Raw genomic sequence first — 24,888 nt, forward strand, 5'->3', positions numbered from 1 at the left:
AACTGTGGTCTTGTTTGCCACTCCATTCCCCAGCACGTAAACCAGTGCCTGGTAAAACGTAAGTGACTCTGGTTGATAAGACTATATAATTGAAATTTGCTAAGAGGGTAGAACTTAAATGTTTCACCAGAGATATATACATACATACCTCTGTACATAAGAAAAAAGTCATTTGAAAAGAGAAGAGAAAACAAAAGAAAGTTTCAAAAACAAAACCTCAAAACGGTGCCTGGCACATAGCAGGTGCTCAATAAAATAGTTGTTAAGTGAATGAATAATATGTTCAGGGTGCTCAAAGAAGACCCCACCAATCGTCAAACCAGGAAGGAAGGGATTTGGTCTCAGCTTGTGTGTGGCTGAGGCATTTTCCAAGACGACCCAGAGCATCCGGGTTATTCCCTCCTCCGCCAGGAATGGGAACCATATGATGGCACCAGGTGGGCTTAGAAGCTGACAAACCCTCGGCCGGGTAAGCACTGGCAAGAGCAGTGGAGCAGCAGTAGACAGGCTAATCCAAAAGATCCTGGTAGGCGCAGAAATTTCCCCAGGATAAATGGTGGGCTTGTATCTTACCTGTAAAGGAAGGCTTCCATTGGTGACAGGACCCATAGCCAGTTGTCCTGGTTAATGGGCCTCTGTCCTGCTGTTCATGAGGTTACAACCAACTAAAGTCAAGTGGATGAGAAGAAATGTGTCCTTTGCCCCTTTGCACACCCTCTCTGATAAGCACCTCAAACTCAACTCATCCCAAACTGGTCACTCCCTGCCCCTAACCTGTTCCTTCAGGGTCTCCTATCTCAGTAACTAGTTCTACCATCTACCCGGTACCCAGGCCTGAAACTTGCATCACCTTTAACTCCTTCTGCCTTCACCTGTTCTTGCTAATTCATCTCCAATCTCCACCTTTTCACTCATTTGTTTAGCAAATATTCATTCGTTCTGTGAGCGCTGTTGTCTCAAGTAGAATGTTGTGGGATGCATGTGGGATCTAGTTCCCTGACCAGGGATCAAACCTGGGCCTCCTGCCCTTGGGAGTGCAGAATCTTATCTACTGTGTCACCAGGGAAGTCCCTTGTGGAAGTATTGCAAGAGACTCCCAACTAGTCCCCTGCTTGTACCCTTGCTCCTCAACATAGCAGCCAGTGATCCTGTTAAAACTTAGACCATGTCACTCCCTGGCCCAAAACCCTCCAATGACTTCCACTGTAGTCTAATAAAAGCCTGAGTCCCTCCAATGGCCTACAAGACCCTGTAAATCTGCTGCATCCCTACCCGTCAGACTTTATCTCCCACCATTTCTTCCTAGAACATCCCACCCCAGCCTCTCTGGCCTTCTGGTGTTCCTCAAACAGCAGGCCTGCTCCCACATCAAGGCCTTTACACTTGCTGTTCGCTCTTCCTGGAATGCTCTTTCCCCAAACACCTGCAGAGATCACCCACTCACTCTCTCCAGGTCTTTGTTCAAACATTACCTTCAGTGACACCTTTTATCAACTCCCCTCCTCCCCCCAACCCACAGACACCTCAGGTCCTCCTTTTTCTCTAAGACATGTGTCACCATTTGATACCTGTTTTGTGTATTCTGACCGTCTATTTGCCACACTAGAATGTAAACTCCACGAGGCGGGGATTTTCTATCGTTTACTTACTAACGTGTTCCCTAGCACCTGGAGCAGAGCTTGGTACAGCACGTGGGCACAGTATTTGCTGACTAAATGACAGATGGAGAAATAAAGGCTCAGTCAAGTTCCTTACCCGAGGTCTTCACAGTAAGTGGTGTGCTGCATTCTAGAGCCCTGCCCTGGATCTTAACCCTAAGTTATGCTTCCCTGTTTGTCAATCATCAGGCAGAGAGCCAGAGGGGAGCTCTGACCTGAAGGCACAGGTTATTTGTTAACTGAGATGCCAGCTTCATCCTGCTCGCTGGGTAAGAACAGTCCTGGTTTCACAGGTTTTTAGAACACATGGAGGTATCTTCCTATCTGTCTCTGGTCATATTGTTTGGCAAACCCTCCTCCCTGGAAACTATCCTGGATAATAAGAGAAGAGCCAGAGGTTTCCCTATCCATATTGTCTGAATAGGGCCATACCATCGCACTATGCATTATTCCTGCTTTTCCACCAAACTGTACATAGCCTGACACAAGAGTTACTTGCTCACATCATCATGATCTTGAATCAGGAGTTTCTGGAAAGCAGTTCTCTGTACTTTTCTTTGTACAGCATCTATGACAGAACTGAAGGCCCTCGAGGTAAGCTTTCTGCTAGGGTAAAGCTTTTCTGCAAATGATGATAGAAAACTCAAAACAGCCAAAGCTACATAAAGTATATTTGTACAAACGAATCCAAAATATTGATGACAAAGACCAAGTGGAAGAACGAGTCCTCAGGGAAGGGAAATACCACATAAAGGATTAGGGGTGAGCGTGAGAATATACAGGTCAAGGGCAAGCTGGAACCACCATTGATACTAAAGTCGTTGATTTAATCCCAGCTCCTATCCTAAACAGAGGTAGGACTTACTAGCAGCTCTCAGACTTCAGCAAAAAGCCAAGTCAGATAAAGGCAGTATGTACACACAACAAGGACTCTGCCTTAGATTCAGAGATAAACCCTGCTGAGGTCACGCCATTTAATCTGAGGCCTTGATCTACTTCACTCTGCCCCCTGCACACCCACCAAATATTAGGGTGCAGACTGCCACCTCTTTCCCTCCTTGGCGGGCCTCTTTACTCCTTCCCCTGATTGGTCAATACCTCAGGAACCTACCAGTATCCTCTGGCCATCCCTACACCTCCCATAAACTGTAGGTGACCAGGTCAAAACAATCACATATTAAAAAGCTAGTTACTGGGACTTCCCTGGTGATCCAGTGGTTAAGACTCTGCGCTTCCACTGCAAGGGCCGCGGGTTCGATCCCTGGTCAGGGAACTAAGATCCTGCATGGCACGGGGTATGCCCCCCCGAAAAAAGCTAGTTACTGCTGCCACATGAAAGGAAGACTAAAGAGGCAGCTGGAGCAGACCAAACAGGCCTAAGACAATGAGAGGTTATGGGAATGGAGAAGGAATGGTTCTGAATGACACTTCTGAGAAAACACCAGCAAGTGGCACTCTGGAGTGGAGCACTGAAGAGGACTCCGAGTGAGGTGCAGTGATGGTCCTGCTGCCACTCGGCACTCAGGCCGCTCCTTCACACTACTCTTCACGTAGTGGGTTGGCCAAAAGGTTCGTTCTGTTTTTTCCGTCAGATGGCTCTAGTAGCACTTAGTTGTCTTTAACTTCATTCAAAACAATTTTGTTAGACTGTACGTGACAGCTGTCATATCAGTGTGCATTTAAAAAAAGACATCAAAGTTGGTGAATTTTTATGTAGCCATTTTAATATCGAAGATGGAAGAAAAGAGCAACATTTTCAGCATATTATGCTTTATTATTTCAAGATAGGTAAAAACGCAACCGAAATGCAAAAAAAAAAAAAAAAATTTGTGCAGTGCGTGGAGAAGGTGCTGTGACTGATCGAACGTGTCAAAAGTGGTTTGCGAGGTTTCGTGCTGGAGATTTCTCGGTGGACGAGGTTCCACAGTCGTGTAGACCAGTTGAAGTTGACAGCGATCAAATCGAGACATTAATTGAGAACAATCAACGTTATACCACGTGGGAGATAGCCGACATACTCAAAATATCCAAATCAAGCGTTGAAAATCATCTGCACCACCTTGGTTATGTTCATCGCTTTGATGCTTGGGTTCCACATAAGTTAAGCGAAATAAACCTTCTCGATCATATTTCCACATGCGATTCTCTACTTAAATGTAATGAAAAGTTCCATTTTTAAAACAAATTGTGATGGGCGATGAAAAGTGGATACTGTACGAGAACGTGGAATGGAAGAGATCGTGGGGCAAGTGAAATGAACCACCACCAACCACACCAAAGGCCGGTCTTCAGCCAAAGAAGGTGATGTGTATATGGTGGGATTGGAGAGGAGTCCTCTATTAAGAGCTCCTTTCAGAAAACCAAACGATTAATTCCAACAAGTACTGCTCCCAATTAGACCAACTGAAAGCAGCACTCGATGAGAAAAGTGTACAGAATTAGTCAACAGAAAACGCATAACCTTCGATCAGGATGACACAAGGCCACGTGTTTCCTTGATGACCAGGCAAAACTGTTATAGCTTGGATGGGAAGTTCTGATTCATCCACCATATTCACCAGACATTGCACCTTCAGATTTCCATTTATTTTGGTCTTTACAAAATTCTCTTAATGGAAAAAATTTCAATTCCCTGGAAGACTGTAAAAGGCACCTGGAACAGTTCTTTGCTCAAAAAGATAAAATGTTTTGGGAAGATGGAATTATGAAGTTGCCTGAAAAATGGCAGAAGGTAGTGGAACAAAAGGGCGAATACATTTTTCAATAAGAGGTTCTTGGTGAAAATGAAAAATGTGTCTTTTATTTTTACTTAAAAACCGAAGGCACTTTTTGGCCAACCCAGTACTAGCACTTGGTTCCTCTAGGGTAATAAACATATATCTACTAGGTAACAAATGACAGACAAATTTTGTCAAATTAAAGACAAAGAACATCAATATGCACTGGCAATTTTTAATGTTTCACTTGTGCAGAGCTGAAATTTGTATTTAAAGGCACGGAAGGAAGGAAAGGCAGTTATCACAGCATGAATTCACAGATGAAAGATGCTGGATCAAATCATAGCACTGTTCCTCTTCAGCCTTAGGAAAATAAATAATACGGTACTAAACTAGATGTTTATTTTTATTATATTTCCATGTAAAGACATCACCCAAATATCAGCTGAGCAAGAGACTTTCTGGCCAGATACCAAGCACGCACAGTTGATCCCACTTTGGAATAAATGCCCAGAAGGAACACATCACCAGCGGGTGGGAGCTCCAGGCACAAAGTTGGGTCTCATTCATAAAGTGGACAGAGATTTGAATCAGTCAAACATGCAGCTTCAAAAACTGGAAATCTTTCATGACATTTGTTTTGAAAATAAAACTTGTCAGCATATCAAGAACTATAATTTTCTAAAATGGAATCAGGCCTGATTAAATAGCACTTAAGACTTACTGACAAAAATTAGAAAAATAAAAACGAAAACTCTTCTGTCCTTGAAAGAGATAGAAAATTATATTTTTTCCCTGTAACATCATAAGAGAATCATCAGTATTTCAATCTTACATCTCTTAAAATGTCATTTCTTCTTCTTTCCACATTCTCCCACTTTTAAAAGAGCAAAGCCTGTTCAACATGGCAATTTTTGCTAAGTAAAAGGATGCACTATTTATTGAATACAAGAGTATGAATGAGAAAAAGCTGAATGTTTAGAAAAATACTCGTTTACCCCTAATGGGATCATACCCACTAGGTGGAAAGAAAGAGAAAGACTTTCTTAAAAACAAAAACAAAACCCAGTGATTTAAAACATTCTGTACATAATTCCTAATTTCAAAGCATTATTAGAAACTCCTGAACAGTGTATAGCAAGAGAGGGAACAGAGAAATTTGATAGAACAGGAGAGAGCATATTTCTAACTACTTTCATTTACAAAACATCAGCCTTACCAATTATTAGCTTTCTTCCTTATTTAAAACATTGATTGGCCAGCTTAAATCATAACAGCATGAAAGTAAAAATAAGTCTCAACTTAGGTATGAGCACAGTGATTCAGGACCACTGTTTCTGCCTTACAGAGAGGATTCAGAGGTGTGTTCCCTTTTAAACATATGCCCCCAAACGCCTTATATGCAGGTTCCATATAAGCATGTAAATAAAACAAGTTCTGTATTTTCTCAAGTAATTTTACAAGTTGACGGTAAACTAGATTTTAAAGATAAAACTAAGCCTTTAAAAACATTAAGCCTCAAAATTTCATCCAGTGTTTTCTTTAAGAAATGGATTATTAAAATCATTTTTGAAATGAGATATTAAATGTATTTAAATCTTGGCTTTTCCATACTTAATAATTTTTCTTAAAAAAAAAAAAAGTTTAAAAACATCAAGAGCCAGAACATGCTGCCAGGACAGAAATGATCAGAAACGTCTTCAGTTGCAGACCCTGGGCAACTCAGTCTTGTTTTGAATTTTTCAAAGCCTGGAGTCTCTCTAGTAGCGGAGGATGAGAATAATGCCACATAGAGAACAACCAGTCAGAAACAGGGAAACCCAAGTTATCTTTGTTTAGTTTGATTAAAGCAGAATATAAGTCTTTAGCCTTCCCAAGTTTCTTGGCAAACGCATCAGCTTGAAATTCAAATCTGCGGCTTAGGACTGTTAGGCAAAAAGAAAGAACCTGAAAAAGTAAATAAAAGTGTTTTAACCACTGCTCCCCTCTTTGTTGTCACTAAAGGTTTCATGAGCCAAAACTGTAGAGGAAGTTTGGCTCAGGATAAGAGAAACAGCAGGCCAAAAGAAAGATCACTCATATTTAGGGGACCTAGGGTAGGGGAATTATTAAAAATTGAGCCTTTTCCCCAGCAAGCCAACAGACCAGAAACAGACATATGTCCAAAGGAATGTCAGTCTTAACAAGGAAATACTAACATTTGAGAACCTGCCATGTGCTGGGCACTGAATTGACACTTTACATATTCTCCAACAATCCTACAAGGTAATTACTCTTATTCCTGTTTTACGGATGAGGAAGGTGTATCTCAGAGAGGTGAGGTAACTTGCTTGTAGTCACACTGCTAGAAGGTGGCAGTGCTGAAATTCTTGATGATTCCAAAGCCCATGGACACTACCTTCCTCAGATACAGGTAAGATGTGGTGATTTATATTCAGACTCTTCTTTTTCTTTTTTAAAAAAATTCTTGCTCACTTATCCACCTTTAAATGATAACTGAGAACATTCTAATATATATATATGTGTGTGTACACGCACACACACACGTATATATATATTATAGCCACTAATGACAATCTCAAAATAGAATTTTCTAAAGTGTTCTGAGCTATGGTAGCTTCATCAGAATAAATGTTCAGTCCCTGAAGGTGACAACTATGAAGAGGACAAATTTCATCCGAAAATATAAATTTTGAGGGAAAAGTAATTTATTTGCATATTGAAGTATTACAGGTTGAATGACATGATGTCTATTTCTTACCTTAAAATATGTCAGCAATAAAAAAAAAAGTTTAAAAAGTCTCTCCTCTGTACCCCTTATTGCCACTAGCAGATATAGAGTTTCAACATAAAGGCTGGGAGTTCCTGATACCTTCTTAGATATGTTCAAAGCTAATATCTGAATTCTACCTGAAATTTCTTTCCAAATCTTGAATGTACTTTTTGGGACAGAATCATTAACTAGTATCTATCTATCTATCTATCTATCTATCTATCTATGTATCTATCTCCTGATTTCAAGTGTCCCAGGCTAACTGTTCCTTAAATCTCACTGTAAGACATAAATAGAAACGTAAGCAGATATAACCTATACCTACCTACTCTGCTGTAGGTTTCCAAGCTCTTCTTGATGGGGCAATTTCCCCATTTTCTGGGAAAATATGTCTTTCCTACAATGACCTCTTAAATGCTGACATTAAACATAAGATTTTCTGTTTAAATACTTAGTCTTTTTGAAATGAATCTCCTGGGCTCACCAAAGTTTTTACAACAGTTGCTAATATCTCACATTTCAAATTACTCTAATACCCCACATTTACTTAGACATTTTTTGAAGTGAACGCAACTACTCAATATAAGGAGACAAAGACAAAAACTGAGAGGCCAAATTAGATGCCCAAAGGAGAACCACTAACGTTACTGGTGCCTTCCTTATAAGAGGACACTTATACTCAGTCAAAATCTAGTAACTTTTACTTAATGAGTTTATCTGATTTCCCAGTCTATGATTGGTTGAAGAAGAAAATTATAAACAGATAATGACCATAACAGAAAGTTACACTGATATTAGCAAGGATTATCAGCCTGACAGTGAGCGAAGAGATAAGAAAATTAGTTAAACAAATAAATAAACAAACAAACAGCATAACTGCTTAAAGAGCAAAGCAGTCTGGGGCATTTCATATACATAACTCAGTGTCCTTAAGGCATTCCTGAATTGTGACTGAAGACAGAAATGACAATTACCACTATAAGGTGTTCTATAACCTCTTTAAGAAGTAACAGTCTATATACAGCATTTTATACTCTCAGCAAAAGGTAAAATAAAAAATTAAAACATTTAGAGTTTAAAGATAATAAATCTCAGTTCTCTGGAAAATGAATGTAGATTCTGAGGACAACGCTATACAAACATGATCTATTCCTCTCCATTTTTCTTTGCTGGTGCCTTACACCCCAGCCCAGCCCCACCTTTTACGGAGAAAGTTAAAACCTTAACTCTACAACCTGTCCCAAGAAAGAATTCTTCTGAATGGAGACACCTCGAGATCCCCGATACTATTTCTTGGCTTAATGTGGAAGTCTAATCAATTAGTATCAGGACATGTTGCCATCACTGGATTTATTCATATACAGTCTCATTAATCTATGTCTTATCATATATACGGAGTCCCCCTACTGAGTGGTTCTTAAACTACACTTATCATAAAACACCCAATTCTGATTCAGAGGGTCTGGGGTGGGATGCTAAGGCTATTATGTATCAGGTGGTCAGGGAATACAATCAGAGGAACACTGTCATACAGCCTCCCTTATCCAGTCATACTTACACTCAATTATATTTGCTTTGTCCCTTCACACACAGAAGGTTTTCACCCAAGCACTGGTGAATATGTGGTTTAGGACATAGCATTCCAATAGTTACTCTCCATCTACCAAGTCTCTAGGTACCTGTTATATCAAGGTTTTCACCACAAAAGTCTAATTCTCCACTTTTTTTTTCCCCTAACAGTATGCAAGCACTTATTATTTGGGATTGGGTTTTTCTGCTACTTTCTTATACTAGCTAGTAAATCAAGCGACTAAAACTTTGTTTCATCTGCTTGTTAAAACTATAGATTTGTTTTGTTTTTTCACTACCCTAAAGGTTCTAGATTTGAAATAGACAAGGGCATATGTGAGATAATTTTAAAGAGTATACGTTACCTCATTGTAAGGTGAAAAAATAAACTGGAAGATGATCAATAGTCCAATTAGAGTGGGTTGGCTGTCATAAAAACCAAATGCAACAAAAAGCTCCTTTCGACCAATTAATACAGCAAACAAGAAAAAACACAGGAAAGAATTCATCTAGAAAGAAGGATACAAAATTTCTAAGTTATTTCTAAGCTGATTTCACTGTGGGATCAGTAGAACAAGACATCATGATGTGATTTTAAGAATGATGTTAGTGTAATCACAGAAAAAGTTATTTAGGTAGTTTTACAGTTTTACTTTTATTCTAGAAGGAGAGAGGGACTGAGCTGAGGATATATACACTAATTCATGTTAGTGGACAAATAATGGTTTAGCTGGATGACTAGGACCTTGGAACAAACTAGTGGATGGCTAACAAGAAGATCTGGAAAGGGGTATGTGGTAAAACTTCCAAAATTAGCGCAGAGTATGATAATACTTAGGTCTAACGTGAATGTTCACCAAAAGCGTTCCACGGTAGAGGAGGCCCTCTCAATGATCAGGTGGAGAAGATATCTGTTCTGTGGATGTTAGCCAGCTTCTTTCCTTAGCCACTCTAGGACTTGGTCAAGGGCTCATGAACAGAGTGGCCATGGTGATAGGGATGGAATCAATGCATTAATCAGCAACTCAGACATCCCCCCACTGGCTCTTGCTGAGTGTGCAATTTTTCAGAAGAGGCAATCAACCCCGGCCCTGATGAGGTACCTCAGGGACCAGTCCACCACCCTCATGGTAGGCTGATTCTATTGGACCCCTTCCTTCATGAAAGCAGCAGTGATTTTCCTTATTAAACTGAATAACTTACATTAAACTTGGATTTGGACTTATTTAATGTCTTACTCACTGCCATGTATCTGTACAACATAGCTTCCCGCCAAGGAATTCATTTTTATACCTATAGATGTAAGGCAACAGGAAGGTACGTACAGGGGTACACAAGTCTTCCCATATAATCCATCACCCAGAACCAGCTAGCCTTTTAGAAAGGTACAAAGACCCATTTAAGTCTCAGTTGAGGCCATATATGCTCAGAACCAGTCAACAAAACACAGTGCTACTTCACTTAGAGCCTTAAAACTGTGGTCACTCTGTTGGTTTAGTGGTATTAATACCCAGAAGAGGAATATTACAGAAATTATTATGTGCTTTATATTTACTACCTTTTCCATTTTTTTTCCTATGGGTATAGAATGACTTTTTTCCGCTTCTTCCAGGAAGCCCCTATAATGACTTTTTTAAAAGAGAAAAAATGTTCTTTAAAAAGTATTTTAGGGCTTCCCCGGTGGCGCAGTGGTTGAGAGTCCGCCTGCCGATGCAGGGGACACAGGTTCGTGCCCCGGTCCAGGAAGATCCCACATGCCGCGGAGCGGCTGGGCCCGTGAGCCATGGCCGCTGAGCCTGCGCGTCTGGAGCCTGTGCTCCGCAACGGGAGAGGCCGCAACAGTCAGAGGCCCACGTAAGCAAAAAAAAAAAAAAAAAAGTATTTTAATACCCAAGTTATCTGGGCTCACTTCTTTTGATCTTCACAGCTCCTTAGCTGAGTGACTCAGGAGGTGGTGACGATGACGATGATGATAACAACAATAAATACTTTCTATAGCACTTACCATATTCCAGGTACTACTCCAAATTCTTTACGTATATTAACTCATTTAATTGTTACATCAGTCCTATGAGATATCATCACTCAGTAAGGGAATGGAGGCAGAGAGAGGCCCAGGAACTTGCCTGAGGTCACACAGGTAGTAAGTCAGGGAGCCGTGATGTGAAGCCTGGCTACAGAGTCTGTATTAACCTCTCTACTATATGAACTCTCATGCCTGCTATATTTATGATTTGACTATCCTGTCATAAAAAGAGAATTGTCACTCCAAACTTACCTGGCTAATAATGATATTTTTGACTGTGTGTCCCAACTTCCAGTGCCCCAGTTCATGGCCTAGCACAGCAAGCACTTCCTCATTTTTACATCCTTGTTTCTTATTCTGAATCGAAGAACAAATTGAAAATAAATTATCAACAAACTTCAAAAAGTTTATACCTTTTAACCCAGAAAGAGACCTTCTTAGATTCTAACTTAAGAAAACAATCGGACTTTTGTGCAGAACTGTTCATTCACTTAACAAAACATTCCCTGAACCACTCCACATTAAACACCGGGTTAAGCTTGAACACAGAATCATGAACAAGACAGACATATTCTGACTTCATGAGTCTACTTTAGATTAAAAAAAATATAAATCTTTATCAATAGGACAATAGTTAAATAAATCATGACACAGTCATGTGACAGCCATATTATAAACCCATTAGAAATTTTGCTTTCAAAGATTATGTTGCAACATGGGAAACTGCTCATGATAGTGCCAAATAACATTTATGTTATACATCCACTAGATGAATATCCACTAGATGTTTTCAAAGATTATGTTCTGACATGGGAAAATGGCTCATTAGGTGAAGAAAGCAGGAAACAAAACTAAAAATATATAGTATGGTTCCAATTATGAAAAAATGCAAATGTGTATGTAAAAATACACAAATATAGAAAACAGACTGAAAGTATATCGAAATGTCAACAATAGTTTTTCTATATGGTAGAATTACAGTGATGTTTATTTCATATCTTTCCTATTTTCCAAATTATCTGCTAATAAGGACATGTCACTTATGACCCCCCAAAACACCAGGAAATGCTCTTTAAAAAACTGAGACTTCCAAGCTAAGATGGCAGAGGGAACATTCACATCTAATTTTATTCCCTCTAAAAACTCCAGTAAAACTACAATCAAGAGTTGTTTTTTTTTAAGATATAAACCCACAAGGATAGGGAAAACAGGTGAGGTGGCAAGAGCAACAACATTTTGGAAGCAGGAAAGCAGACAGACAAATGATAATAGACTAGGCAGGCCAAAGGAAGTTACATCATAAGCTAGCAGTGGAGAAAAGAGAACCAGCCTGATTTACACTGGCTGAGAACACTGAGTAACACTGACAGTCTTTAAAGGGCTCGAGAACTAACAGTACCAGGTAATTCTGGAACTGGGGAACAGGAGGTGGTGGCTGAAATAAGAATTGAGAGCTGTGTGAGAAATGGTTAAAGCTCCAGATTTCTTCTCCAACTCCACACCAAAAGGCAAGTGCTCCTCCTCGTTCTGGCAAAAGCCTGAAAGCTCATTCTCCCTGGATAGGGCAAAAGAATAGGACACTTCAACTGGGAGTTCGACATAGTTGAGGGCCTGGGTACACTAGCAACAGACCATGTGTTTGCTTACCTAATGGTATGGTACACTGAACACTGAAAACTCCCTCTCCCAAACTAGTCCTCTCCCCATACCTGGCTCCCAGATAACTACCCACCAGGCAAAAGACTAGAAGAGTACTCCCTGGGAACTGACCATTCTACCAGGAAAGACCTGAAGATACTAACAGCAGGTATTCCTCAACTACAAGCACATCCAAGCCAAGCTACAGTGAAGCTCAAAGTTGATAAGCCTTATCTACAGGCTCAGAGATTCCAATCAGGTTTTCAGTCCCATTCCTTTACTAAGGAGTACACGAACAAGGATTATCAGGTATACAAGGTAAGTAAGCTGTTAAGATGGAAGACCAGATACAGAAAAAAATGCAGTATGGAAGAAACAGAAATTATAGAAGGAGAAAATTCAGAGATAAGATATTATATTCGTGGAAAAACAGAGGATAGTGTAAAAATGGGAAATTCAGAGAAAAATAAATCTTGGAAATTAAAGCTTAATAGAATGATTGGAAGGACTTCCCTGGTGGCACAGTGGTTAAGAATCCGCCTGCCAATGCAAGGGACACGGATTCGAGCCCTAGTCTGGGAAGATTTCACATGCTGTGGAGCAACTAAGCCTTTGCGCCACAACTAATGAGTCTACACTCTAGAGCCCGCGAGCCACAACTACTGAGCCCACGCGCCTAGAGCCTGTGCTCCGCAGCAAGAGAAGCCACCACAATGAGAAGCCCACGCACAGCAAGGAAGACCCAATGCAGCCAAAAATAAATAAATAAATTTATTTAAAAAAGAAAAAGGTTGGGAGATGATGGAATCTCCCAGAAAATAGAAGAAATAAAGAAATGGAAAAGCAGGAGAGAAAAGCTAAGAAAGTTCAATATAAGGAAGCCAACATTCAAATAATAGGAACTCTGAAAAGAGAGAATAAAAAAATGGAGAGGAGAAAATCATCAACAAAACAATTCCAGAAAGTTTCCTAGTACCAAAGAACCTCAACTTCCAAATTAAAAGGGCCCAATGCATACCCAGCACAATGGGTAAAAACAGACCCACTATGTTGTCCATTAGAAACTAATATAATATTGCAAATCAACCATACTTCAATTTAAAAACAAGGCTCACACCAAGGCATGTGAAATTTCAGAACACAGAGAAAGGAGCCAACAATTTCCTAGAAGCATAAAAATTAAGGTAACATACTAAGGATAAGTAAACTGAATGGTTTCAGACACCTCACCAGCAATGTTGAAATCAAGAAGACAATGGAGAGAGTTCCCTGGTGGCCTAATGGTTAGGATTCCGGGCTTTCACTGTTGCAGCCCAAGTTCTATCCCTGGTAGGGGAACTGAGATCCCACAAGCTGTGTGGTGCGGCCAAAAAATTAATTAATTAATTTTTTAAAATAAAGCAATTAAAAAAAAAAGACGATGGAACAATGCCTTCACGATCTTGAAGGAAAAGTATTTCCAATCTAGAAATCTAAACCCCAGTCAAAGTGACAGAAAAGAATGTGACAGAAAAGTGAAGGCATTTTGATGCCAGGACTCAAAAACTTTACTATGCAGTCTTTCTCAGGAAGGTACTGGATTGAGGATGTTCTTTACCAAAATGAAGGAGTAAATTAAGGAACAAAAAGTCATGGAATACAGAACACAGGAGACCCAATGTAGGAGAGAAGTGAAGGAAATCTCTAATGGTAAAGGGCAACCCCAGAATGACATCTATACACCAGCTAGAGAGCGTAACCCATCCAGATTTGAACAGTGTGACTCGAAAGAAAATCTGTTAAGGGCTGCCATGATCACACTCTCAGTCACCATACCATCTTTTTAACCTGATGAAACTAGTAGAAGATGTACCCTATCAAGAGAACACAGCAAATCAACTTGGAATCAAGGATGAGCACAAGGGAAGTCCAGTATGAGAACTGAAGAGCAGGGCTTCAGAGAAACCACCCCAAAGAAAGAAAATAGAGATCTCTTTTGGGGTGTGGCAGGGATGAGGGGGACTAAAACTAATAAGGTTAATGATGCAATTAAACTTGTAGGAAATTATACTGAAGGACAGCAGAAGTTGTGAGAAGGATTAGCAAAAAGATAAAAGGAAAACTAAGCACACTTAAAAAAAAAGCAATTATTAAGCAAGAGGGAAAAAAGGTAAGGCATGCTCAGCAGTGAATAGGTACAACACTGTTTTACAATAATGTTTACAAAAATGTTTTGATACTGATTAAACCAAGAACTGTAACAGGACTATATTGGAAGAATTGAGGGAAGGGAGGAGCAGAGCGGATGTTAGGACAAGAGCTAAATCCTCATCTACCGTAAGTGAAAGTCAAGAGATAATAGTGTCAGGGACTTCGCTGGCGGCCCAGTGGTTAAGACTCTGTGCTTCCACTGCAGGGGGCGCGGGGTGGATCCCTGGCTGGGGAAACTAAGATGTCACATGCCATGCGGTGCAGGAAAAAAAAAAAAAAAAAGAGATAGGGTCAATAAATAATAGTACACATACAATATAGAAAATGATATGTGTAAATGTCAGAAGAAGCTAAAAGAGTTGCAGTCTGTGGGGAAAGGGCCCTGGCAGCACGTGAGCAGCACAGAGAAGCGAGAAACATGAAACTGCTATATTTTATTATATGCTTTTTTTGTACTCTGAACTTCTAAACAGTATGTTTGTGTTACTTTAATAAAGTAAAATTTAATGTTAAAATTTATTGGAGTTCTGCTTCCCTAACTTTATGATAGCCTCTCAAACCAACATTACAAATATATATGTAAATACACACACACACATATACACACAAAAATATATACATACACATGCATACATATTTTTTTTTCCTTCAACACATATGAAGAATAGGCCAGGAAAGATTAAAAAAGTAACAACAAAGTTGCTAACATTTATTAAACAGTGACTATGTACCAGGTCCTCTGTGCTAAATACTGTATTATAACTCATTTATACATCATAATCACCATATTAGATAAGTACACTTATTACTGCCCTTTAAAGATGAGAAAATCTAGACAACTGATGGGAACATACTGTATAGCATAGGGAACTCTACCTAATGCACTGTGGTAACCTAAATGGGAGGGAGGTCCAAAAGGGAGGGGATATCTGTATGTGTATGGCTGATTCATTTTCTTGTGCAGTGGCGGCTAACACAACATTGTAAAGCAATTAATTAATAAAAATTAATTAAAAAAATATAAAGATGAGAAAATCTAGGTACAGAGAAATTAACTAATTTTCCTATGGCCACACAGCCAATAAACAGAAAACCTGGGATGTGAAGCCAAGTAGTCTGATGCCAGAGACCTGTGCTTTCAACTTTCACACAGCTATAACTATAAAAGTAAATTATTCAACATTTATCTAATAAACAATTTTTTAGTCAACAGATATGTAATCATTTGCATATTATTATAGTACTGGTTTTAAAATAACTAAACATAGGGAATTCCCTGGTGGTCCAGTGGTTAGGACTCCATGCTTCCACTGCAGGGGGCACAGGTTCGATCCCTGGTCTGGGAACTAAGTTCCTGCACGCCGCATAAAAATAAATTAATTAAATAAAATAACTAAACCTAAATGGTAGGTGGTCATATGAATGATAAAATATAATGTTTACAAAGCCAAATAAAATTCTCACTGTTTATAAACTTTCCAGATTAAATTTAAATAGTGCCAAGACACAATGAACAATTTAATCTTATACACACACTCTCACATGTGCATACCCACATTCACTCACCAACACACACATACTCTGAAAAACATCTAAAAATTCTTAATAACCACGATGAAGAGTGGCCCCCGCTTGCCACAACTAGAGAAAGCCCTTACACAGAAACGAAGACGCAACACAGCAAAAATATATTAATTAATTAATAAACTCCTATCCCCAATATCTTTTAAAAAAAAACCTGCTTAATAAGGTAAAACAAATATCTTTAAACATACAGTTTAGTTTATTTTAAAGTAAGAAAAAGCCAAAGGTGAGGAGTTGAAATTAACATCCCTTGCCTAATCCCATGAAGGGGTATACTCTGAGTCAAAGAGTGAGCCAGAAAAAAAAAAATGCTGGTGAAGTAGCCCAACTGTGTCAAGCTCATCTAAAGTGGAAAAAAAAGAAAAGTCTCCATTAAAATTCAAAAACATTATCTGCATGGTCCAGAAAACCCCAAGATGAGATATTAAAGTGCTTCTGGCTTGGTAGCACTGGGGCCAACTGATAGAAGCAAATACAAATCCTCTATTGAGGAATGTACCCTAAACTCAGACACTTCAAGATTCCCGAAGATTAAGATCATTGACCTATTATGAACTCACAATAAAAATTACCAAATACTTCAGAAAACAAGCCACAATGAGTAAGAGTTAGCAGAAACAATATGGAGCTAGCTGTATTAGCTCCTTAAGACTTCAGATACTGGAATTATCAGATACAGAATAAAAAGAAGCATGTTTTATACAAACAAGGGAACTAAAAACATGAGGAAGGAATAAGAGACTACCAGAAATGACTGATTTGAAAAAGAACCAATTAGAACTTTAAAACACAATGGACTGGTTAAAGAACAGATTAAATATAGCTAAAGGAAGAATCCATGAACTGGAGTGTAGAGCTGAAAAACTACAGAATGCAGCTCCAAGAGACAAATATAGAAGAGCGGTTAGCACCCATGGGAGACAGAATGAGATGGTATAACATTCATCTAATTGGAATTCCAGAAAGATAGACTAGGGAGAACGGGAAAGAAGGAATACTTTAGATAATGGCAAAGAATTTTTTAAACTTCAGGAAAGACATGAGTCCCTAGATTTAGGAACCACAGTATATCCCAAACAGGACTGGGATAAAGAAGTCCATACTTTCACAACACGAAAATCGAAGAGAAATCTTAAGAATACCAGAAAGAACTAAAAAAAAAAAAACCAAAACAAACAAAAAAAACCCAATAAGCTCAGAGAAGAATTTTTTTTTGGCCATGCTGCAGGCAGGACCTTAGTTCCCCGACCAGGGATCGAACCCATGGCCCCTGCAGGGGAAGCACAGAGTCCTAAGCACTGGACCACCAGGGAATTCTCACAGAGCTGACTTTTTCAACAGGAACAAAGGAAATCAGAACAGAATAGAAAAAAATAAACAAATATTAGGATGCTAGGATAAATAGCGGTCAATCTTGAATTGATATCTAGAATGAGAGTGATATAAAAACAAAAACAGGGACAACTTCCCTGGTGGCACAGTGGTTAAAAATCCGCCTGCCAATGCAGGGGACATGGGTTCAAGCCCTGGTCGGGGAAGATCCCATATGCCGCGGAGCTACTAAGCCAGTGCGTCACAACTACAGAGCCTGCGCTCTAGGACCTGCGAGCCACAACTACTGAGCCTGCGTGCCACAACTACTGAAGCCCATGCACCTAGAGCCTGTGCTCCACAACAAGAGAAGCCACTGCAATGAGAAGGCCGCACACCACAACGGAGAGTAGCCCCCGCTCGCCGCAACTAGAGAAAGCCCACGCGCAGCAACGAAGACCTAACGCAGCCAATAAGTAAGTAAGTAAGTAAATAAATAAATAAATAAAACAAAAACAACTTTCCAAAGAAACTTCTAAAGCATATACTCTGGAAGAAGCAAGGTAATTTCTAAAAGGAAGGTGTGAGATGAATACGGAATGGTAAGCAAAGACACAGGTAAGCACATAGGTAAACTTAAATAATGACTGTATAAAATAATAATAATGCTAATTTTAGGGGTAAAAAATAAACAAGATAAAACTAAAATATAATATGAAGGGGATATAATTAGATCAAAGTGTTTATTTAAGGTTCCTGGATTGTTCAGGAAGCAGTGAAGATACTGTATATATTAAGATTTTAGGTTATATGGGCATGATTTATTTTTAACAGCAACCATTAAAAGAATAGTCATATATGAACCTTGAAACATTAATGACAACCCAAATATCATTTTTTAAAAACCTTCAATAAGTTCTAAAAATAAAGCAAGAGGAGGATGTGTGTGTATATGTTTGGGTGGAGGTGGGGGTGATATGAAAAGGATAGAGGGGAAAAAAGGCATAAAATAATATGGTAAAAATAATTCCAAATATATCAGTAATCACAATATACATGAATAAATAAAGCTTGTCAAAAAAAAAAGACAGTGAGTGTTAGATTGGATTTAAAAGCAACCGTAACAACAAAGTCTATCTATGTATGAGACATCTAAAATATAAAAACTGTAAGGTTAAAAGTAAAAGGATGAATGTGATATGGTGATGGTTGCACATTATATACTAAAAACCACTGAACTGCACACTTAACCAAAACATAAAACAGAAGCAATATTGTAACAAATTCAATAAAGATTTTTTAAAAATGGTCCACATCAGGGACTTCCCTGGTAGTGCAGTGGATAAGACTCCATGCTCCCAGTGCAGCAGGCCCGGGTTCAATCCTTGGTCAGGGAACTAGATGCCACACGCATGCCACAACTAAGAGTTTGCATGCCGCAACTAAGAAGCCCGCATGACGCAACTAAGACCTGGAGCAGCCAAAATAAAAAAGTTAAAAAGTAAATATTTTTCGGGACTTCCCTGGTGGCTCAGTGGTTAAGAATCCGCCTGTCAATGCAGGGACACGGGTTCGAGCCCTGGTCCGGGAAGATCCCACATGCCATAGAGAAACTAAGCCCCTGCGCCACAACTACTGAGCCTGTGCCCTAGAGCCCGCAAGCCACAACTACTGAAGCCCGCGCGCCTAGAGCCGGTGCTCCCAACGAGAGAAGCCACCTCAATGAGAAGCCCACACACTGCAATGAAGAGTAGCTACTGCTGACCGCAACTAGAGAAAGCCTGCGCGCAGCAACTAAGACCCAACGCAGCCAAAAATTAATTAACTAATTAATTAAAAAAATAAAGTATGTTGTTATTTAAAAATAAATATTTAAAAAATATTCTTGTTTTTAAAAAAATAAACAAAATAATAAAAAAGCTTCATCTATGGGACACATATCTATCCCGCAACAATTACACAATATATACCCTAGAAAGTGAAGGCTAACGGTTTTGAAATAAACTCCAGCTACTTAAAAGAGTGACGTACAAAAAAAAAAAATAGACAAAAAGGGAATTTATTTTGTTTTATAGACCTTAGAAAAATGCAACCTAATGGAAACACAGGCAGCAAGATACTGGAATCTAGATATTCTACCACTTTTCCACTCCTTCACCAATTCCTCATTTTGAAGGAAAATGACCACTTCAAAATGAGGCTGGGTAGAGGGACAGATTAAAATGACTGGCAAGATAGCATTTACATTTATTATCTCTTTTCCTTTTAAACATCAGTATTTACGTCAGAATACATTTGGTAGAGAAAGTGAAGAATGAGATAACTAGCCTAGTTTCTTAAATGGCTAAGAGACATGTGTACCTGTACCTTCAGGGAATGGCCATCAAGAGGGAATAACGAACAAAGCACCAATTAATGGACATGTATTCTAAGGGGGAAATAAAGAGGTGCAACTGAAGATTTATATACAAAAATATTCATTGCAAGAATAGTTTTAACAGCAAAAAACTGGAAACAACCCATACACCCAATAAGAGGAGAATGATTTTATTTTATTAATTAACTAATTTATTTTTTTATTTATTTTTGGCTGCTTTGGGTCTTCGTTGCTGTGTGCAGGCTTTCTCTAGTTGCCGCGAGCGGGGGCTACTCTTCGTTGCAGCATGCGAGCTTCTCATTGCAGTGGTTTCTCTTTTTGCGGAGCACAGGCTCTAGGTGCGCAGGCTTCAGTAGTTGTGGTACGTGGGCTCTAGAGCACAGGCTCGGTAGTTGTGGTACATGGGCTTAGTTGCTCCACGACATGTGGGACCTTCCCGTGGGACCTTCCCAGACCAGGGCTCAAACCCGTGTCCCCTGCATTGGTAGGCAGATTCTAACCACTGTGCCATCAGGGAAGTCCCGAGGAGAATGATTTTAAAAAATGATGATTTAAAAAGATTAGAAATATATATAGTAAGATGTTTACAGTTAGTTGGATTATTCATGTTTTCTAATTTGTCTATTAGTTTAATAATAAGCAAAATAGGCTGCTTTGTTTAATAATAATGATAACAGCTCCCACTCATTAAATGGTCTATGTACTAGACACTGTATTATTAGATATTTTACATACAGTTTGTTAATCTCCACTACTACAAGGCAGCTATCATTATCATCATTTTATATAAAGTACACAGTCTTTAGGCTTCTAGTTTCACTAGTTACCTGCCTCCCAGTATGAACTATGAATTAATTCTTTTATAAAACAAGCAGGTCTCTATTAGATAACATAGGCTCTTGTCTCTTGGTTTGATGTCTGGGTTTAGGAAGCTATTCAGAACTGCATGGAGTCACATTCAAAGATATGGAATGAAAAGAGCTTAAATAAGGGTCACTTTCTGCAGAAAGGAGACTTGTTTATTGGTGGTAGATCCTTAGACAAAACTGGATTTTCTTTTCTTCCCATGCAACTTTCACATACAATAACAAAAATAAGTACCACATATCTTTCACTTTTCTATAGCACTTTTCATAAAATTCATATGCTGATTCATTTGATCCTCACAACACCAAGCTGCACAAGATGGAAAGTAATATCTTCATTTTAGAGATAAAGGACACCAAGAAGTTAAAATGTCTTAAGACCATCTTGCTAATAAGTAGTGGGTAAAAGCCAAACCCACATCTCTGGATCTTGTCCTCTACTATACTTATCAACTGGGAATACTTTCACATGACCCTAGCACTTGCTGGGGAAATACTTGTTTTCTTCTATAAAAGTACAGCTTTTATATATTAAAAGTTTTCCTTTTACTTAAACTGCTTTTGAGACAGGTTGTTCCAATGATCGAATTTGTCTTCTGAAGGATAAAACTGCAGAGAGTAAGTTTCCTAGTCATCTTATAAAATGTGAATAGCCAGTATGGAGATATTCATCAAAATGTTAATAGTAGTTATCTCTAAGAGGAGGGATTTCAGATAACTTTAGTTTTCTTCTGTTCAAAATGAAACACTTCATCCTTTCTATGTGATCCAGACTTAAAACCATTTTTGCATCCCCCACTGTGTTGTACATAGTAGGTGTTCAGTAGCAGGTGCTGAACAAACCACTATTTCCTAAACTTCTGCCACACCTGTGTATTCTCTGTGTGATTATTTAATATCTTTTAAAAAAATCAATTCACTTTTTAAAACTTAACCTTATCCTAAATGACAATTTTCATGAAATCATGATAAGCTAGTTTTATCTTTTTCCTAATATACATTAATACACATATAGCCATTCAAATTTCAAATACTGATATACTACCTAAAATCACCTCACCTGTGGTACATGCACTGGCGTTCTGCGTCAATCTTTGATTTCCTCCTTTACTCCCCATAATAGCAATCACCCAAGTACTTTAAATCCATCTTTTATTATGACTCCACACTTATTCTCACCTCTCACTCTAGTGTAGGCCCTTATTTCATGCTTATCTTGGTTATCTTGATGCAATAGGCCCCTAGAAGTCCCCCTTGCCTCTAATCTTTGCTCTATCATATATGTTGCCACCAAATTTTAAACTTCCTAAAACAAGCTTTGGCCTCTACCCAAATCAATCCAAACTTTCCAGGCCACTGAAAACAACCACTCAATGTCTTCAGGAAGAAGTACTTTACAAACTCGTCCTGGCCTACCTTTCTATCCCCTTCTACAAGAATCCGTTTATTCATTAGTCTCAGAATAGCCATTGTGTAGTTGTCTTTATAGCTTTATTCATTCCATATCTTCAACCTGAAAAGCTCCATCCCCAAGTCAAAATTTTGCCTAGTTCAGATATCCTCTCTTTTAAGAAACCTGTCTGACCATTAGCATCTGCATTAATTTCTTAATTTCTAAAAGCCACACTATTTCAGCCACTCACTTACCACCCTCTGCCTTAAACTATGAGCTATTTGTATACATATCTACTCTCCTCTACTACAGGTTCTCTAGGGTAGGACTATGTAACTTATACATAGATGCTAAAATATTTGCAGCTACTCTTCAAGAAGCCAACAAAATAACTCAAACTCCATTCAACGTGGTTCAAAAGACTAATCTTTTCTAAGATTTAAGCCAAAGAATACTGTTCTCACAGATACTAAAGGTCAGTTATTTCATTACTGAAATCAGCAGACCACTATCTAACACCCAGGTTTGGCTATAAAGTAATCCACCCTGCATGTGGATACCTCTTCAGCAGGTTGACTTGCTGAACTTGTATGATTCGCCACTGTTGTCACCTGGTTACTCTTTTTGGACTTCAGTTTTCCTGTCTATAAGATGACCTTAAGAGCTCTTCCTAGCTTAAAATCCTATGACTCTTGGTCAGACCAAAATGACTTTTATTACAATATCTGGACAGGATAAACCCACTTGTTTCCCTTTTTTTTTTGGCCCCACCATGCGGCATGTGGGGTCTTAGCTCCCCAACCAGGGATCGAACCCATGCACCCTGCATTTGGAGCGTGGAGTCTTAACCACTGGACCGCCGGGGAAATCTGATAAACCCACTTAAAAATAAATATAATCAAAGGAGTTAACCTTCACCCAATACTGTTTAACCCCTTCACAGAATTTTGTTCCATCTACATATTTATAACAGGCTAGGCACTCTATTAGATTATCTCTTTAGAGTCAAAAGAGATGCTCAGTGATAAAAGTTATTTTCTGGTACTTAAAGTACACAGAGTACAAGGTTATTCACATATATTATTTCATTTAATCTTAACAACCCTAAAAGGTAGGCATCTTTATCCCAGTGTTTTTCAACTAGGAGTGATCTTGCCCCCTCCTTCCAGCACCCCCCAACCCTGCGGACATCTGGCAACGTCCAGTGACATTTTTCATTGTCACAGTTGTTGGGAAAGGAGGGATTGATACTGGCATCTAAAGGGAGAGGCCAGAGATGCTGCTCAACATCTTATGATGCACAAGATAGCCTTCCATGATGAAAAATTGCCCGGTCCAAGATGTCAATAGTGCCAAGATGAGAAACCCTGATGGCATTGTCTTTCAGTTAAGAAATCAAAGATTTAGAGAGCTTAAGTTACTTGCCCAGAGTTACACAGATCCCAAATCATCTCTGAATGACACCAAAGCCAATGGCACATTCCATCACACACACAACTACTGGAGACTGTTTCTGATGAAATATGTACTGTTTTCTTATCAGTGTTTCCCCTCCCCATTTAGTCTTGGTATACTTTAGATTTTGCTAGTCAGCATTAGCTGACCTCATCCAGGAGAAGATTCAGAAAAAGCTTTCTCAGACTAAAAGGTCAGATTTAACAAACATCTTCTCTTGTGCTCTCACTGCATCCAGTATTTACAGCTTCAATGCAGCAACTACCATATTGTACTGTGCTTGTATGACTTTCTCCCCTTTAGACTATAAACTCCTTAAGAGCAAGGTTTGCCTCTTTATTTTTGTATTCCTAGTGCCAAGGAAAGTATCTCAGCACAGAGTTTACATTTCATAAATATTTGTTAAACAAACAAAAGAAAACTGACCAAGTTACATAGTATACCCAAGAATGCACAGCTACTAAATGACAGAACCAGGATTCAAATTCAAGTCTCTCCACTGCCAAAGCCTATAGTTACTATATCTCAATGAAGCTGAAAATGAGATGTTTATCACCTTTTTATCTTGCCTGTGGGAATTCTTCAATCATAAACATGTCAGGAATTATATATAAAGTCCGTGTTTTAAAGACAGCTTATAATCATAAGAATTTTCCTACCTTATACTTGTGTACATTCTGTGAAAGCTTGCAAGGTAGTTAGCATGTAACGATAGTGATAATCTCTCCCAAATACCACAGTTATAAAGGGGCCAGTGTGTTTTTATTTGATAGTCTCCCTGAATTCAACACTCACTACATAGAAATTAATGTTATTTTGAGTTGTCACAGGAACTGTTCATAAAAACTAAGCCAGGGTCTCTTAGGAAGAGAAGAACTCACTTTAACTTTAGCTTTTATTTCTTCACTGTCCCCTTCTCCATCATTGCAGGGTTCCATGCCAGACTCCTCCTGGATGTCTTTGTTTAGTACAGAATACTCTTCTAGTAGAGTGTCAAACAAAACTATTCGCTTGTTCTTGAAGAAGCCATAAAAATAAGCATTGCTGTGGGAAGAGCGTTTAGATCCTAAGGAAAAGACAGTTCAAAGCATGGAAAATAATTAAAAAGTATGGGGTTTTTTGGAGAGACGCCTAGAAACTGAATTACTGGAAAGGACATTAACATTTTCAAATTGTTTAACACCTGAAGAATATTATATCAACATAAATCACCACCAGCAGTGGAAAGTGCCTGTTTCTTTGCAGTCTTGACAACAAATATTTATGCTCATTGCAGCTTTATAGCAATAAGTAAGTAAATAAAGCCTAAATATCCAACAGTCATGGAATGA

The 24,888-nt window shown here is 38.8% G+C and overlaps 1 protein-coding gene across 3 annotated transcripts in view; it reads right to left on the reverse strand.

The window, feature by feature from the left end:
* Window positions 1–3,360: 3,360 nt before the first annotated feature.
* ZMPSTE24 (zinc metallopeptidase STE24) overlaps window positions 3,361–24,888 on the reverse strand; it is a 48,963-nt gene continuing 27,435 nt past the window's right edge. For 2 of the 3 annotated variants that reach the window (XM_019938047.3, XM_004316605.4), the window contains 4 exons: window positions 24,439–24,623; window positions 10,996–11,100; window positions 9,083–9,226; window positions 3,361–6,322 (listed from right to left, as the gene is read on the reverse strand). In XM_019938047.3, coding sequence (XP_019793606.1) covers window positions 6,098–6,322; window positions 9,083–9,226; window positions 10,996–11,100; window positions 24,439–24,623 — 659 coding nt within the window. In that variant the 3' untranslated portion in view covers window positions 3,361–6,097. The remainder of the gene's footprint in view (window positions 6,323–9,082; window positions 9,227–10,995; window positions 11,101–24,438; window positions 24,624–24,888) is intronic. The other variant, XM_073791505.1, reaches the window with a different exon arrangement.

This window comes from Tursiops truncatus, chromosome 1, assembly GCF_011762595.2.
Source record: "Tursiops truncatus isolate mTurTru1 chromosome 1, mTurTru1.mat.Y, whole genome shotgun sequence".
Classification (NCBI taxonomy): Eukaryota; Metazoa; Chordata; class Mammalia; order Artiodactyla; family Delphinidae; genus Tursiops; species Tursiops truncatus.